Source organism: Canis lupus, chromosome 26 (assembly GCF_003254725.2).
Source record: "Canis lupus dingo isolate Sandy chromosome 26, ASM325472v2, whole genome shotgun sequence".
Taxonomy (NCBI): Eukaryota; Metazoa; Chordata; class Mammalia; order Carnivora; family Canidae; genus Canis; species Canis lupus.
Window position 1 is genome coordinate 5,400,180 of NC_064268.1, and position 16,122 is coordinate 5,416,301.

General features: G+C 51.3%; 1 protein-coding gene across 10 annotated transcripts in view; it reads left to right on the top strand.

The window, feature by feature from the left end:
• Positions 1–16,122, top strand: part of SCARB1 (scavenger receptor class B member 1) — a 100,132-nt gene that overhangs the window by 56,076 nt on the left and 27,934 nt on the right. For all 10 annotated transcript variants that reach the window (XM_049101784.1, XM_049101783.1, XM_035706379.2 and 7 more), the window contains 3 exons: positions 9,442–9,599; positions 11,167–11,308; positions 14,312–14,515. In XM_049101784.1, the coding sequence (XP_048957741.1) occupies positions 9,442–9,599; positions 11,167–11,308; positions 14,312–14,515 (504 nt within the window). The remainder of the gene's footprint in view (positions 1–9,441; positions 9,600–11,166; positions 11,309–14,311; positions 14,516–16,122) is intronic.

Sequence of the window (16,122 nt, forward strand, 5' to 3'; positions counted from 1 at the left end):
GGGAGACACTTGGCCTTCAAGCCTCCACGGCTGTATCTGTTAAATGAGCCTTAGAGAATCCAGTGAGGTGAGGCAGGCACAAGTTACCGAATGCTGCTCTACAGATGGGTGATACGGCTCCCGGCTCCCCGTGTGTCCCCCAGCTCAGGGGCAGAGGCCCCATCTCGTGCATCCTCGTGTCCTCAGATTCCCGGTATAGCATCTAGCACGGGGTGGGTGATTGTGCGCAGGGTGATGAGCAGACCAGCCAGACTTGTTTCAGCGCGTTCCCGAAGATGTCTCAGGGGAGGTGGCACCTGATGAGTGGGGCTATGGTTTGGGTGCCCTGGGATCCCGGGCACAGGGGCGAGTGCTGTGGGAGTGGGGCTGAGCTGCCTTTCCAGAGTGGACTGGTGTGGGGAGAACGAGGTGAGGCCTTGAATACCGAGCACAGGGATTCATACTTGAAGCTGCCTCACATTGAGCACCTACTGCATGCACTTTTGGCTTCCCGGTGCTAAATCTCATCCACAGCTCTGCCAAGTAGGGGCGGTTACTATTCCCGTGCTGCAGACGAGAAAGCTGAGGCGCTAAGACACTGCTGGAGGCCTCAGAGCCAGGAAAGCGGAGGTGGGGCCCTGTCGGGTGTGTCCACACCTGTGCCACCTTTAGGGAGATAGTACAAACCACGAATGCTAGGGCTTTGTGTGATTTGGAATTTTGTTTTTTAAGATTTTATTTATTTATTCATGAGAGACACAGAGGCAGAGGGAGAAGCAAGCTCCTCACAGGGAGCCCAATGTGGGACTCAGTCCCAGGATCTCGGGATCACAACCTGAGCCAAAGGCAGACGCTCAACTGCTGAGCCACCCAGGCATCCCTGATTTGGAATTTTCTAGGAGCTACATGAGAAAAGGAGTAAGATGGGGGAATCCCTGGGTGGCTCAGCGGTTTGGCGCCTGCCTTTGGCCCAGGGTGTGATCGTGGAGTCCCGGGATTGAGTCCCGCGTTGGGCTCCTGGCATGGAGCCTGCTTCTCCCTCTGCCTGTGTCTCTGCCTCTCTCTTGCTCTCTCTCTATATCTATCATGAATAAATAAATAAAATCTTTAAAGAAAAAAAAAAAAAGAAAAGGAGTAAGAAACAGGTGAAATTAGTGTTATTTACCCAGTGCATCCAAAATATCAGCTCACCGTGTGATCAATATAAAAACAATTATTAAAAAAAATAAAAAATAAAATAAAAATAAAAACAATTATTGATGAGATAAATGTATATTCTTTGGCTTTCTTTTTTTAAAGATTTTACTTATTTACTTATGTATTTTTTAAGATTTGCTTATTTATTTGAGAGAAAGCATACAAGCAAGGACACAGGGAGAGGGAGAAGCAGACTCCCCACTGAGCAGGGAGCCTGACACGGGACTAGATCCCAGGACCCTGAGATCATGACCTGAGCTGAAGGCAGACGCTTCAGTGACTGAGCCACCCAAGCACTGCGGCTTTTTTTTCTTTTTCTTTTTGGACAAAGCCGGCCTGTAACTTATACCAGGCCCATCCCTGCTAGACTCGACACCTTGGAGCACTCGGTAGCAACACCTGGCAGGTGGCTGCTGCCTGGGCGGGCAGGTCTATACCATCGTGGCCCAGCCCTGCAGCTGCACCACCGACCCCTCCTGTGGACAGGGAGTTTCTGGGTAACCAAGGGTGTGCACCTTGGAAATTTCTACACTGGGCTTCTTTAAACAAAGAAAAGCCCACATGTGTGTTGATTAAATGAAAAATAAAGGGCGCATGGGGAAGCAGGGAATCTGCTTCTCTCTCTCCCTCCTGGTCATGCTCTCTCTCTCAAATAAATTAATAAAATCTTAAAAAACATTTTTTTTCTTAGTACGTCAGTTGCTTCTGGAGGCTGCAACTTCTTCAGCCTCGGTTGCAATGCTCCTCCTCAGAGAGGCCTTCCTGGATTGCCTTTTTTGACAGGTCGGCCCTCTTACTCTCCCTCTGGCTTTCTTTTTTCCCAGTGTCCTCAGGGCCTGAAGTTATGTCCTGCAAGGATTTGTTTATCTGGTGTTCATCAGTGCCCCTGGCCCCAGGGGTGTCACCTCCACCAGGGCTGGGCCTTGCTGCTGTCTTCTCTGGGGCATCTGCTGTGCTCAGGATGCTGCTGGGCCCCCAGCGTGTGCCCTGTGGGTGTTTAGGGAGCCGGTGAATGGTTGGGGTGCATGGTGCAACTTTCCACGACTATCTAGGACCCTGGAAGTCGTCGGGGACCTTCCTGCCTTGCAGTGAGCTTGAGGAGCCTTGTGGCGGTCTGGTGGGTGTGCCGAGGGGAGCACTGACGTAGGGCCCCAGCCTCACTTCCCCATTCTCTCTGGCGTCAGGGGAGTGAGGACGGGCCCTGGGAGCTTTGGACCAGGATGCCAGTCTGGCCAGGTGCGGGTTCAAGTGACGCTCAGGTCATTTAGCTTTGCCTTGGTCTTAGCCCCCGTATTGGGCTTTGTAGCATCCCCTGTCCCCCCGGAAAAGATATATCCAAGTTCTAACCCATTACCTGTGAATGTGACCTTATTTGAAAATAGGGTTTGGGGGCACCTGGGTGGCTCAGTGGTTAGGGTGTGATCCTGGGGTCCCAGGATTGAGTCTCACATCGGGCTCCCCTCAGGAAGCCTGCTTCTCCCTCTGCCTGTGTCCCTGCCTATCTTACGAATTAATAAATAAAATCTTTAAAAAAAAGAAAATAGGGCTTTTGCAGAAGAAATTAAGGTAAAGAGCAGGTGGGCCCTAAATCCAGTGAGAATTCCTTCTACAAGCACAGGGACACAGAGACAGGAAGGCAAGATCACAAGGAGGCAGAGGCTGGAGGGCCGTGGCCATGCCCAGGGACCACCGCAGCCTCTGGGGGCAGGAAGAGCAAGTTGGGACCCCCCAAGGTGTGACCTTGTGAGAACTGCCCCAGGGGTGATGCAGAGGCCTTGGTGCTGGGAGATGGGCCTGGTGAGGGCTCTGGAGCCTGGTTTTAGCAGGGGGCTGGGACTTTCTGGCTCTTTGGATTTGGCGAGAGATGCTTTTTTGGCTCCAAATGGAGGTCCCGTGCTTTGCCACTGGTGGCCAAGGGGCACTGAAGGTCCTGGGGGTCACGGGGCCCCTCTCAGCCTCTACTGCTCGCAGCTCAGAGCTTATCCCAGCTCCATCCTGGAGGCCAGGCTGAAGGTCTGAGTTCCCTGGAACGACAGGCACATGAGTCCCTGGCCTCTTCTGCCTTCCCTGGGGTCCCGGGCTTCTTTGTGGAGGGCAGGGCTGACCTGGGGTCCCTCCAGGTCTCTCTGTGAAGGGCAGGGCTGACTCAGGGTTCCCCCTGCCAGGCCTCTCTGTGGAGGGCAGGGCTGACCTGGGGTCCCCCTAGGCCTCTCTGTGGAGGCAGGGCTGACTCAGGGTTCCCCCCCCCAGGCCTCTCTGTGGAGGGCAGGGCTCCTCTCCTGCTCCCCCACTCTGCCTTGGGACTGCTGTTCTGCTCTCCCTGGGCAGTGTCTAGAGCCCCTCCCTGCCCACCTTGGGGGGTAGCTGGGGGCTGATGGAGGAGCCCATGGAGACTACCCTTGCTGGAGGATGGCCTGAGCTGCAACACCCATTGACCTTGTCCTCAGGCTGTGGCCTGGCCTATGAGGTCCAGAAAATTTTACCACCCAATTGTAATCGTACAGATTTACTTAATTGAACCATAGACTAATAGCTAAAATTGTCACTTTGGCCATCCTGTGTACCCTGAACTGCTGTCCTGGCCCAAGCTGGGGCCCAAGTAGGCCATGCTCTCTATGTATTAAAAAAAAAAAAAATCTCTCTCAAGTAGGAGCTGTTTAAAACCCACACAAAGGAGGAAGCAGGTAACCACTCTTTAGACATTTCCACGTTGACATTAGTTGTTCCAGAGCTCACGTTGCTTGTTGACTCAGCAAAAGTTTGGGTACCAAGCACTGTTCTGGGCCCAGTGAATCAACAAACAAAGCAGATGAAGATCCTGTCCTTGTGAGGCTATGACCTAGCGGGGGAGACAGAGAAGGAACAGTAAACGTAATTATAAGCGACAAGGACCATCAGCAGGTTAAGGGAGTTTAGGAATTTGGGGGGTAGATCAGGTGAGAGATTTGACTATGTGGCCACCTTTGGAAGAGCATTAGAGGTAGAAAGAATAGCTAGTGCAAAGGCCCTGGGGCAGGAGTGTGCCTGCACTCATAAGGGCCAGCATCTTACAGACGGAATGGAATAGGATATAAGTTTCATATCTCTAGGGACCTTGTAAAAGTGAGATCACAGGATTTGTTCTTCTGTGACTGGCTTGTTCCACTCAGCATACTGTTCTCTGGGTTCATCTGTGGTGTGGCAGGTATCGGCCTCACCTTCCTTGTTAGGACTGAGGAACGTCCCATAGAATGCAGGTACTACACTGTGTTTGCCTGTTGGTCGAGCTGCTGTGAATAGTGCTGCAGGGAACACGGGTGTGCTCATGTACACGCTTTTTAACAGGTGACGAAAATATGTTCCATCTCTTGATTTTGGTTGTCAGACAAGAGGTGTTAACATTTGATAAACCTTGACAGGGCGCTCTTAAAAAGCATGAGTGTTATGGATGAACCTCGAAAACATGATACTGGGGGAAAGAAGCCACATGTGGCCTCTGCTTGTTTTTATTTTAATTTTTAATTTTTTAAAATTTAGGTTTTTAAAATTTATTCATGAGAGACACAGAGGTAGAGACACAAGCAGAGGAAGAAGCAAGCTCCCTGTGGGGAGCTCGATGCGAGATTCAATTCCAGGACTGGGATCACACACTGACCCGAAGGCAGATGCTCAACTGCTGAGCCACCCAGGTGTCCTCCTCTGCTTGTTTTTAAGAAACAGGGTATTTTGGACATAAATGGACGACTCGTATGATTCTTTTATCAGAAAAAAGGGCAAATTTATAAAGTAGGTGAGGGGGTGCTAGGGACTAGGGGAGGGAGGGGAATGCTAACGGGGACAGGGTTTTGTTTTGGGTGATGAATATGTACTGGGCATAGACAGTGGTGGTGTTGGCACAATTCTGTGCATACATCTAAGCCACTGAATTAGACACTGTAAGTGGGTGACTTGTATGTGAATCACAAATCATTAAAGCATCAAGAAATGCCAGCATAATGTTTTCATGGTACACCCATACGTTCATCCTTTTAGGTGTGCGGCCCGCTGAGTTTTATCAGATGTGTACACCTCGCCCTTGTGGCACCTGAAATTAAGAGATGGGTTGTGTTCGTGACCCCCACGTAGTATCTGGATGCTGTTTTGCAGTTGGTCCCCTACCTGCACCTGAGCTCTGGCAACCACTGATCTGGCTTCTGTCCTGAATGTTTTCCTTTTTCCAGCTGTCCTGGAAATGGAATCATACTGTGTGTCGCTTTTTGCATCTGGCTTTTGTTACTTAACATGCGCTCTGGAGGTTCATCGGTGTGGCGGACGGTGGGTCGTCGGTTCCTGCTTGTGATCAAGCGGTGCTTCGTTGTTTGCGTATGTGGCAGTTCATTTATCTGTTGATGGACACTTGAGTTTTAAAATATGTTTTGGAAACATATTCATTATAGATGGGCATTAAAGTAGTCATGCTCCAAAGGCTTGAGAGCCTGTATGCAGGCTGTGGCCCCTCCAGGGATGCCCTCCCCGTCCTCTTCCCTGGCAAAGTCCAACTCACTCTTTTTCAGGACTCTGCTCTCATGTTCCCTCTTCCGGGCAGCCTTGCTGACTGTCCAGGAACGGGCTCGGAGGGTCTGGTTGGATGAGAGGCAGTGGTGTCTTCTTTTCCAGTCTTTGTACTCTGGGCTGTGGTCTTTGACCTTGGGGGGAAGGGGTGGGGATGGAATCGGCCACATCAGGTGAAAGGCCGTGAGCTTGGCCAGCACTGCTATCTAATCAGCCGCTTGGTCCAGTTGCCTCCGCTGCGATGCCGATCAAAACCAGTGCAAAGTCTGTCCCCAGCTGTGGGTGGGGGTGGGGCGGTGACAGTGATGGGGAGGAGGACAAGATGAGGCGGTCGCTACCTGGCTGACCTTCCAGTCGCTGGGGCTCGGCTATACCCTGTTCAGGCATTTTACCTGTATAAATTCACGTAAAACCTCACAGCGGCTCTGCGAGGTAAACCCTAGCATTGTGCTCATTCTACGGATGAAGAGATTGAGGCTCACGGAGGAGCAGTGACTTATCCACTGTCACCCAGCCAGAAGGCAGAGCTGGGTCATCGAATACTCACTGCGAGCCAGTGCCCCAGAGCCCGGAGCACCCTTTTGTTGGAGAGGGGGGGGGGACATGTGGCTTTATCTGGTGACTCATTTCTTTGGCTGTGATTTGTCCCCAAAGCAGAGTGAGCTGGACAGTGGATGAGGGATTCTGGAGTTCTGAAAACTTCTCCGGGTCCAGATGAGCAACAGGGCTGGGGAGCGAGGCAGGAACCAGAAACTATTTTATTTTATTTTATTCTGTTTATTTATTTAAAAATTTTTATTTCTATTTAGAGAGAGGGAGTGTGCACGCACTCATGGGGCAGGGGGAGAGGGGCAGAGAGAGAGGGAGAGAGAGGATCCTAAGCAGGCTCCACGCCAAACACAGCTGGACACAGGGCCCCATCTCATGACCCTGAGATCACAACCTGAACCGAAACCAAGAGTCAGACGCTCAAGTGCCTGAGCTACCCAGGCGCCCCAGGAAACTGTCTTTTTAAAAACCACTTAGTTGAGGTATGATTGATATATTTTTTAAAAATGTAGATATTTAATGTATACAACTTGATGAGTTTGCAGATAAGTATACACCCTCGAAACCATCACCACAACTTATGCATAAAGATATCTGTCACCTCCAAAACTTTCTATGTGATTGTTATTATTACTTTAGTTATGCAAGACGAGTAAGCCTGGAGACCTGCCTACCGTACACCATTGTGTCTCCAGTTAAGAAGACTGCATCCAGGGGGATCCCTGGGTGGCTCAGTGGTTTAGCGCCTGCCTTTGGCCCAGGGCGTGATCCTGGAGACCCGGGATCAAGTCCCATGTTGGGCTCCCTGCATGGAGCCTACTTCTGTCTCTGCCTCTCTCTCTCTCTCTCTCTCTCTCTCTCTCTCTCTCTCTCTCGCTGTGTCTATCATAAATAAATAAATCTTAAAAAAAAAAAAAGACTGCATCCTACACTTAAATATTTGCTAAGAGGGTAGGTCTTATGTTACATATTTTTATCTCTCTCTCTCTCTCTCTCACATACACACACACACACACACACACACACACACACAGAAGAAGAAGGAACTGGGTCTGATGTGTTTTCTCTTGGTGGAGTGTCCTGGCGGAAGCCGGGCCAGGCAGGGACCCCCAGTTACTAGCCCTATGAGTGTCTTTTCTCTGGGGAGGGTATGGTGGAGAGGGCATGACGGGACTAGCAACCTCTTACTCCTCCCTTCGGGCCTGTTGAAGATTTGAGAGTTTCCATCCTGGGTGGACCCCATGCCAGCCCAGCAGCTGCTCACCTGAGGATGAATTCCACTCGCCAAGCCCGTGTCCCCGGGGTCTGGGAGGGTCACCTCTGCTGTCAGACCTGCTGTGTGGGGCCTGGGGAGAGCCACCCAACCGTTCCAGGCCTCCGTTTCCCCATTAGAAACATGGGGAAGGGGATCCCTGGGTGGCTCAGCGGTTTGGCGTCTGCCTTCGGTCCAGGGCATGGTCCTGGAGTCCCAGGATCAAGTCCCACATCGGGCTCCCTGCATGGAGCCTGCTTCTCCCTCTGCCTGTGTCTCTGCCTCTCTCTCTCTCTCTCTCTCTTTGGGTCTCTCATGAATAAATAAATAAAATCTTTAAAAAAAAAAAAGAAACATGGGGAGGTCACCCTCTTCCAGTTGATGATGCTGGCGATGTGCTGCAACAGGCATGGCAAAGGGGTGGCCCGTGTCCCAACTATGGCCTGAAGGTGTGCATTCGATTGGCCCCTGGGTGTGTTTGATCTTGAAAAAAAAATTGTTGGTATAGAAGCAATAGGGAGATTCCACAGAGTCTTTGTTGCTTTGTCCAAATCATGTTTATGAGTCACCTTGATTTGTATGTGTTAGATGCTCTGGATATAAAAATGATCCTGTGGCTTCCATGGCTGGTAGGAAGATGTGTTTAGCAAATAAATGATTATTATACCCCCAAAACTCCAGATTTTATGTGAAATCTTCCAGTTTTTTATTCTTGGCAATTAATTCAACTTTTCTTCACTTAAGCATCATGTTGGTCAAGTGAGATATGGCTGAGGCTACAGAGTTATTGGTTTCCATTGTACAGATGGGGAAACTGAGGCTCAGGAGGTGACCATCTTGCCCCTGTGGCCCTGGGATCTGGCTACTTCCTTATTTGTTCCTTCCCAGAGTCTGCTGGTTGGGGACACGGGGCTGGGCCTGACCAGGCAGCTCCTGCCTTCCACCTCCTCTGGAGTCTCTCTGCCCATTGGTTTTGGCTATTTGGGGACCGTAGAGGTGGCTTCCTTGTCCTGGAAAGCCATGTTCAAAGGAACATGGAAGGTGGTGCTTGCTACCCAGGATGCTTAGCTTTGTGGTATCAGGTATCTATCTGATGGCCTGGGCCACTGTGTCAGACCCAGACTCTGAGCCTTGTGGGGCCCATGATGTGGCCGGCCATGTTGGGGGGGGATTGGGTGGTATGAGAGGGAACCTCCTTGTGACACTGCAGCAGGGGCTTGTAGAGCTGAGGAGCAAGGCAGGGATTAGAGGCCAGTGTATCTGTGTATCTGACAGACAAGCTGCAGACCTGTTTTCTTTGGCTCTGTCTTGGCACCTCCCTGCCTCAGGGCCTTTGCACTGGCCTTGCTTCTATGTGGAATTACCACCCCCACCCCCGCCCCGCCAAATCCATGTGTTCCCCTCACTGCCTTTTGTTTTAATTTTGTTGTTTTTGCTTGTGTTTTGCTTGTGTGACTACTGTTTAAAGTTGCAATCTTCTTCCCCACGCCCTCTCACGAAGTACATGTTGTGCCTTCGTGTTTAATACCTCCTAGATTAAAGACACCACAGAGTTGGGATTGGGGTCTGTCTCGTTCACTCATTTATCCCCAGCCCTTAGAAACACGCCTGGCACGTAGTAGATGCTCCGTAGAGTGAATGAATGATGCACTTGGCCACAGGGAGCCCATAATCCCGCAGTCTGGCTGCAGCTATCTCCTGATCTCTGATCAGGCTTCTGTTACTAAAACACATTTTAAAAAGTAGCAGCAGGAATACATTGGCTGTGAACTGACACTCTGGAGCAGTGTGTGTGCAGAGCTTCCCCGCCACCCAGGAGCCACCTCCCGGATGCACTGGCGGGGCCTGGCCACGCAGGCTGGCTCTGGGCAGCCCTGGCGGGGGCCCCCACAAACCCTCCTCATGGCCCTGTTTGTTTTGCTCCCCCGCTGCAGAATGTGCGCATCGACCCCAATAGCCTGTCCTTCAACATGTGGAAGGAGATCCCTGTCCCCTTCTACCTGTCCGTCTACTTCTTCGACGTTGTCAACCCCGATGCAGTCCTCCTGGGGCAGAAGCCGCAGGTGCGGGAGCGCGGGCCCTACGTGTACAGGTGAGGATGGAGGGGGCTGAACTGGGGTGGACTGGGTCTCCCAGGTGGATAGTCTTTGTAGGGTTGGGGGTCATTTCCCCACTTTACAGAAAAAGAAACCGAGGCCCCTAGTTGTGGAGGGGTTTGCACAAAGTCAGTCTGCTTCCCCCAAGCTGGTGTTCTGGTGGTCAAGACCTGGCACTCTGGAGAGCAGCCTCCTGCAATCAGGCAAAGGGCATGCCTTCCCCGTGCCTCAGTTTCTCCATCTGTAAAATGAGGATGACAGTCTCCACCATGGAAGGGGGCGTTATGAGGAGTGGATGAGAAAGTGGGGCGCCCTTAGCACAGGGCTTGGTATGCAGTACGTGCCCAGTAAACGTTCCTTGCCAGCACATTATTACCACTGCTGCCACGGCCTCTTCGCTTGGTCGCAGTCTTTGGGAGAGCGCAGCTTGTTGAATCGGCTGGAGCAGTTTTCCGAGAGATGAGGGAGGACTGTTCTGGTATAAGGCCTGATTCCAGGCTCCCGCCCATCCTGCTTTCTGGGATGAACCCCGTTGCAGAACGGCCATCCCGGCGGAGCTTGTCCATGGAAGGCTTCTGTGTTGGTTTGCCAAAGTTCATGTTCATTTCTTCATTCTGGAAGCATATATTGAGCACCTCCTGTGTACTAGGCACTGTGCCAGTCACTGTGAAAGGCAGATCCAAGCCCCTGCCTGACAGAGCTGACATGGGAGAGAGTAAACATGTGAACAAATCAGGTGATCGTAAGTGTGGTGAGAGCAAGGAAGGTGAAGCATGGAGAGTGCTGGAGGGAGGGGCGTGGACAGAGTTGGTCTAACTGGAGAGTCAGGGAGGACCTCTGTCAAGGGGACACTTCCCTGAACGTGGGTGGTGAGAAGGGGGTGCCACCGTGTGAAAATATAGGGGGAAGAGGGCCCCAGGCAGAGGCGGCAGCCAGTGCAAGGGCCCTGAGTCAGGCAGAGTCTGGTAGTCCAGAAAGGAGAAGACCTGAGTGGCTGGTGTGGTATGAGTGAGGGGAAGAGTGGCAGAGGTGAGGCCCAGGCATTGGACGGGGTCAGGTGTGGGGATCTCGGAGGCCACCTTAGGAGCTCGATTTTATCCAGTATACAAGGGAGAGTTGTTGGGGAGAGGAGGACATGATCTGATTTCTACTTTTCAAAGATTCTCTGGCTACTTTGTGGAGAATGGATTGCAGAGCAAGAGCATGTAATGCAGCTGATACTTAACGTGCACTGACCCACTCCGTGCTCACCACGGCCCTGTGAAGTGGGTCTGGTTATCACCCCCATTTTATAGATGGGAAAACAGAGGCCCTGGAAGTGAGTAATGGAAACAGGATTAGAGCCTGGGCCCTCTGGCTCCAGAGTGCACATTCCTAACCACTGTGCTACCGATCTCCCTCAGAGAAGCAGGTGCACGCATGCACTGGGGAGTCTGTGAAGGATGTGGTGCTTGGCCTGGGGGAGGAGCATGTTGGGATTGGGGTGCTCTTTGGGGGGCTCCTGGCAAGTGCCCTGTCCCTGTGCTGCGAGGGCCTGCTGACCACCGACTTCCCTGCCCACAGGGAGTTCAGACACAAGAGCAACATCACCTTCAATGACAATGACACAGTGTCATTCCTTGAGTATCGCAGCTTCCAGTTCCAGCCTGACAAATCCCATGGCTTAGAGAGCGACTATATCGTCATGCCCAACATCCTGGTCTTGGTAAGGCTGCCCCCCGGCCGCGCCCCTGGCCCCAGCCCTCATCTCTGCCCCCAAGGGCTTCCATCTCTCTTCTCGCCTGCCCTCTCCCCCTGCCCGGGCTGGCGCTCAGTGTTAGGGTTGGGGGGGTACAGCCTGTGGCTCTTGGGACCCGGCTTGCCGCCCGCTGAGTTTCCCAGGCACATCCTTCTGCTCTGGGTTGGGGGTGTCAGCCAAAGTCCTTGTCTTTCCCTTCTCTCTCTACAAATCTAGAATCTTCACAGGGAGGTCCTGGTGGGAGACTTCATGGGGCCCCCGCAGGCCATGTCCTCTTCTGCAGCATTTGCAGGCAGGGCCTTTGTTCTCTGCAGGTGAGAACCCTAGCGGTAGCTGGATTCACTAACCACTAGCCATGGTGTGCCAAGGTCCCCGAGACCCCCTCCAGGCTTGCTGCCTCCCTGGGGGGCTCACAGGACTCAGCGCACTGTCCCACTCTTGTCTGTGATTCGTTACAGCAGAAGGGCAAAGGCAGCAGGGCAAAGGCAGCAAAGGGAAGAAAAAGCACATGGCGTGGAGACCAGCATCCAGCCTCCATGAGCTGTCCCAGGGGAGCCACACAGGCCACCCTTCGTTCCCCCAGCAACGAGTTGTGGTGGCACCTGTGAAGGGTTGTTGCCAAGGAAAACACTAGAGACTCCATGCCCAGGGCTTTTATTGGGGGCTGGTCACGCAGGCCCCTTCTGCCTGGCTCCTCCCAAGATTCAGATCCCCAGGTGGTCAGCATGAAGCACACTGTTTGTACACACAGTCCCGACACCACAAGCCCCCCATCAGTCAGGGAGTGCTGGGAGCCCCCTCGAAACCCAGACACCAGCCATGGGCCAACCTTGGGGGGGGTGGGCCTTTCTAGAGAGACAGAAGCCTCAGGCCTATTGTGTTCACTTTCTGCTAGCACTCAGTGTTTATGGGCCTAACACACATTCCCTTGTTTCCTTGCCGGTGATCCCAAGGCTGGCGCTGGGCTGGGCTCTGGATCTGAGGTGAGCTCGCCTGCTGAATCCATTGGCTGGACAGGACAGAAGAATAGGTGCATCCCAAAGCCTTACAGCTGCCTCCCCATTCCTCCCCATTCCTCCCCACCCCCAGGCACATCCTTCATTTTTGGCAGTGAAGGCACCTTCCCCCCACCGACCAGGTTGGCAATGCCTGTGTGATAGCGCCCCAGGGTTTGTGAGCATTTGTGAAAATGGACAGTCTCACATAGTCATGAAGAACAGAACCGGTATGAGCTGTTGGAAGATGGTGACTTTAAATATAAATTTCACATGGCTTTGACCTCAAAAATTTCCTTTGTAGGGCCGTGCCCTCTTGAGAGGATAACACAGAGAAAAGATGTTTGCACTCAAGGGTAGTTATTGTGGCAATAATGCAATGTCAGAGCACACTTCTAGAAACAACCTAAATATTGTTCCATCGTGTTTCACTGTGGGAATTTATTGCGGCCAGGCAGTGCCTGAGGACGCAGCCAGCAGTAGGAGGCAGGGCCGCAGGCAGTGGTGCGGAGCAGTCCCCAAGGTACACTGAAGTGAGGGAGAGGCAAGGTGCAGAACCCACACACGGTGCCACCGCTTATTATTTATGAAGGAGAAATACTTGCACACACACGCCCACTTACACACATGTGCTTTTTCTTTATATGTTTCAAGTGGGGTGGGCAAGCTTCTTCTGTAAAGGGCCAGATAGTAGATATTTAGGCTTTGAGGGCCACGTGGTCTCTGTTGGAACTACTCAGCTCGGCCCGCTAACGCGAGAGGAGCCAAAGACAACATGAATGAGTAGGCATGGCTGTGTTCCAATAAAACTTTATTTCATAGGCACCAAAGGTGAGTTTCATATAACTTTCATGGGTTTTTTTGAATATTTGTTTTTTCCCCAACTATTTGAAAATACAAAAAAAAAATTCTTAACTTTCACACTGTACAGAAACAGGTGGTGGGCTGGCTTTGGCCCATGGACCATAGTGTGCTGGTCTCTGGTTGTGGATGTCTCTGGAGGAATACTCAAGAACTGATAGCAGTGGGCAGCCTTGGAGGAGAAGAATGGGAAGGGGAAGGACAGGGGTTGGACAGGGTTGTGTACTATATATCCTTTTGTGATTTTAAAAAATCCTGTGTTTATTACCTTTCAAAGATTATTATAATGGTAAGGAGATCCTGGTGATTTCCCAAGGAACCCAACCTCTTTGGCCCACGTTTTAGGAAATGCTGGCTGTGTTCACTTTCTTACCTTGGGATGAGGTGCCTTAAAAAAATAAACCAAGTGCCAAGACAATATCTCCAGAGGAGAACAGAAATTAAAAAATAAATTTCTGCATTCTAAGCACCTAGATATTGGGTAGAGCAGATCTTTGGGACTCTTGGCATTTGGGAGGGAGCTATAAGGAAGTGGAGTAGAATCTTAATTAAGATTCTTTTGGATACAAGGGGATAGTAAAAGATGCTCCAAACCGTCATGAGCAAAAAGGGAATCTATGGGCTCATGTTATAAAAAAAGGCAGAGGCTGGCTGCTTTCAGGTATGGCTTGATCTAGGGTGCAGATTGGGTTGCCCAGATTGGGTTGGTGCCCTGCTCTGGCAGACCTGCCCCTTAGGGTGATTATGGCCTTCAAGGAGGGAATAGGAAGCTCTCCCTTCTATCCGACAGCCCCCGTGGAATGTTTCCCACTTCTTGTGGCTCTGACTGGGCCCTGTACACATTCTCAAACCAGGCCCCTGCCATGTGCCTGCCTCTGGGACTGAGGATGGAGTTAACTTCTCCTGAATCTCGTAACACAGGTGGTCCTGTTACTGGAGGATTAGAGAGGATGGTTCTGGATGCCCCAGACACCCTACACATCTGCTGCAGACACCTTCCTGGGCCCGAAGTTCATTCCCATTGATGAACCCTGCCTCAGGCCTGGCCTCAAGTCAGGGATGTGTGGACCAGTTGTGTCTAGCCTGTAACCTGCAGTGTCCCCTTGCTCTGTAGGCTGCGGCGATGATGATGGAAGATAAGCCCATGAGCCTGAAGCTTATCATGACTTTGGCGTTCAGCACCCTTGGGGAGCGTGCCTTCATGAACCGCACCATAGGCGAGATCATGTGGGGCTATGAGGACCCCCTCATACACCTCATCAACAAGTACCTCCCAAACATGTTACCCTTCAAGGGCAAGTTTGGGCTATTTGCAGAGGTAAGTGTGGCCCAGTGACGAGTTCGGGGCCTGTGTCTTGTTCTCCGTTGACAGCCTGGCTGGGGACCTGGGGATAGTGGGTTGCAAATGGCAGAAGACCCAACTCAAACTGGCGTAAGACAAATAGAGAATTTTTGTTTTGTTTTAAGATTTTATTTATTTATTCATGAGAGACACAGAGGCAGAAACATAGGCAGAAGGAGAAGCAGACTCTCTGTGGGGAGCCCAACGCGGGACTCAATCCCGGGACCCTGAGATCACGACCTGAGCCGAAGGCAGATGCTCAACCACTGAGCCACGGGTGCCCTAGAAATAGAGAATCAATTGGTTTATATACCTGAAAACTCTAGGCATTGATTGAGGTGCAGCTTGATCAGGTTGAAATGATGTGATTGGGCTGGGCATGGACAGCTGAGGGCTGCTGCCGGCAGAAGGAGTGGCTGCTGGGGAGGCAGGTCCCAAATGCTGATTACGACGTTGCTCTCAGCTGCCTGCTTTTTTCTTTATCTTGACCCCCGTCACCTGGTAGTGATTGGGTGCCTGAGCTGTGATCTGATGCAGAGTCTGACTTCGGACTGCGGCTCCCTCTGCCATAGGTTTTTTTGTTTTTGTTTTTGTTTTTAATTTTTATTTATTTATGATAGTCACAGAGAGAGAGAGAGGCGCAGAGACACAGGCAGAGGGAGAAGCAGGCTCCATGCACCGGGAGCCCGATGTGGGATTCGATCCCGGGTCTCCAGGATCACACCCTGGGCCAAAGGCAGGCGCCAAACCTCTGCGCCACCCAGGGATCCCTGCCATAGGTTTTAACGAGCCCTCTGGGTTGCTCCAGACTCAGCCTCCCCTTTGGGCTCTGCTGATCTGTCTTGGGGGAAGCGGGAGGGAGAAATTGTGATCCTGTACCTGGCATGTGATAGACACTTAATACGTTTTTAATCAGGATGACAGGTTCTGAGTGTGTGGGTAAGTTGGCAAGTTTGGAGTAAGTGACATGATTCCTTTGAAAACATCTTGCAAACTTGTGAATGAATGAAAATTATTACAAAGTGAGTAGCATCCCTGTAATATATATTTGTGTATAATGGAAACCCCAAAATAACATTCCAGCAGTGACTGTTTAGTGTTGATGTGGTGTCTTCATATCCTCTGGGGATCTAGAATTCTTTGCTTTGTCATCCTTACAGTGTGATTCTCATACTCCAGATTACCACATGGCCCAAAATGGCTGCTAGAGCACCAGCTACCACATCCCAGGAAATATAAGAGGAAGGGAAGAAGTGGTTGGGGATGGAGAGGCAGGCAGGGGAGTTGAGGACAAAACAGCATGTGCCAGCTGTCTCCGTCTTTGGGAGGGAGAAAACCAATATCTACTTACTTTCTTTTTTTTTTCTACTTACTTTCCTTTGGCCAGAATTTAGTCAAGGGGCCACGCCTCGCTGCAAGGGAAGCTGGGAAATGTAGCCTCTTAGCTGATGTCCTGAGTAAGGTTTGGGTTTTGTTACAAAGGAGAAAGGGGAGCAATAGACTTTGGGTACTAAGTGTCAGTCTCTGATATACTTTGTCTATAATGATTATTCTTCTAGGGTCCTTTTGGGGGAGCCTTTGTT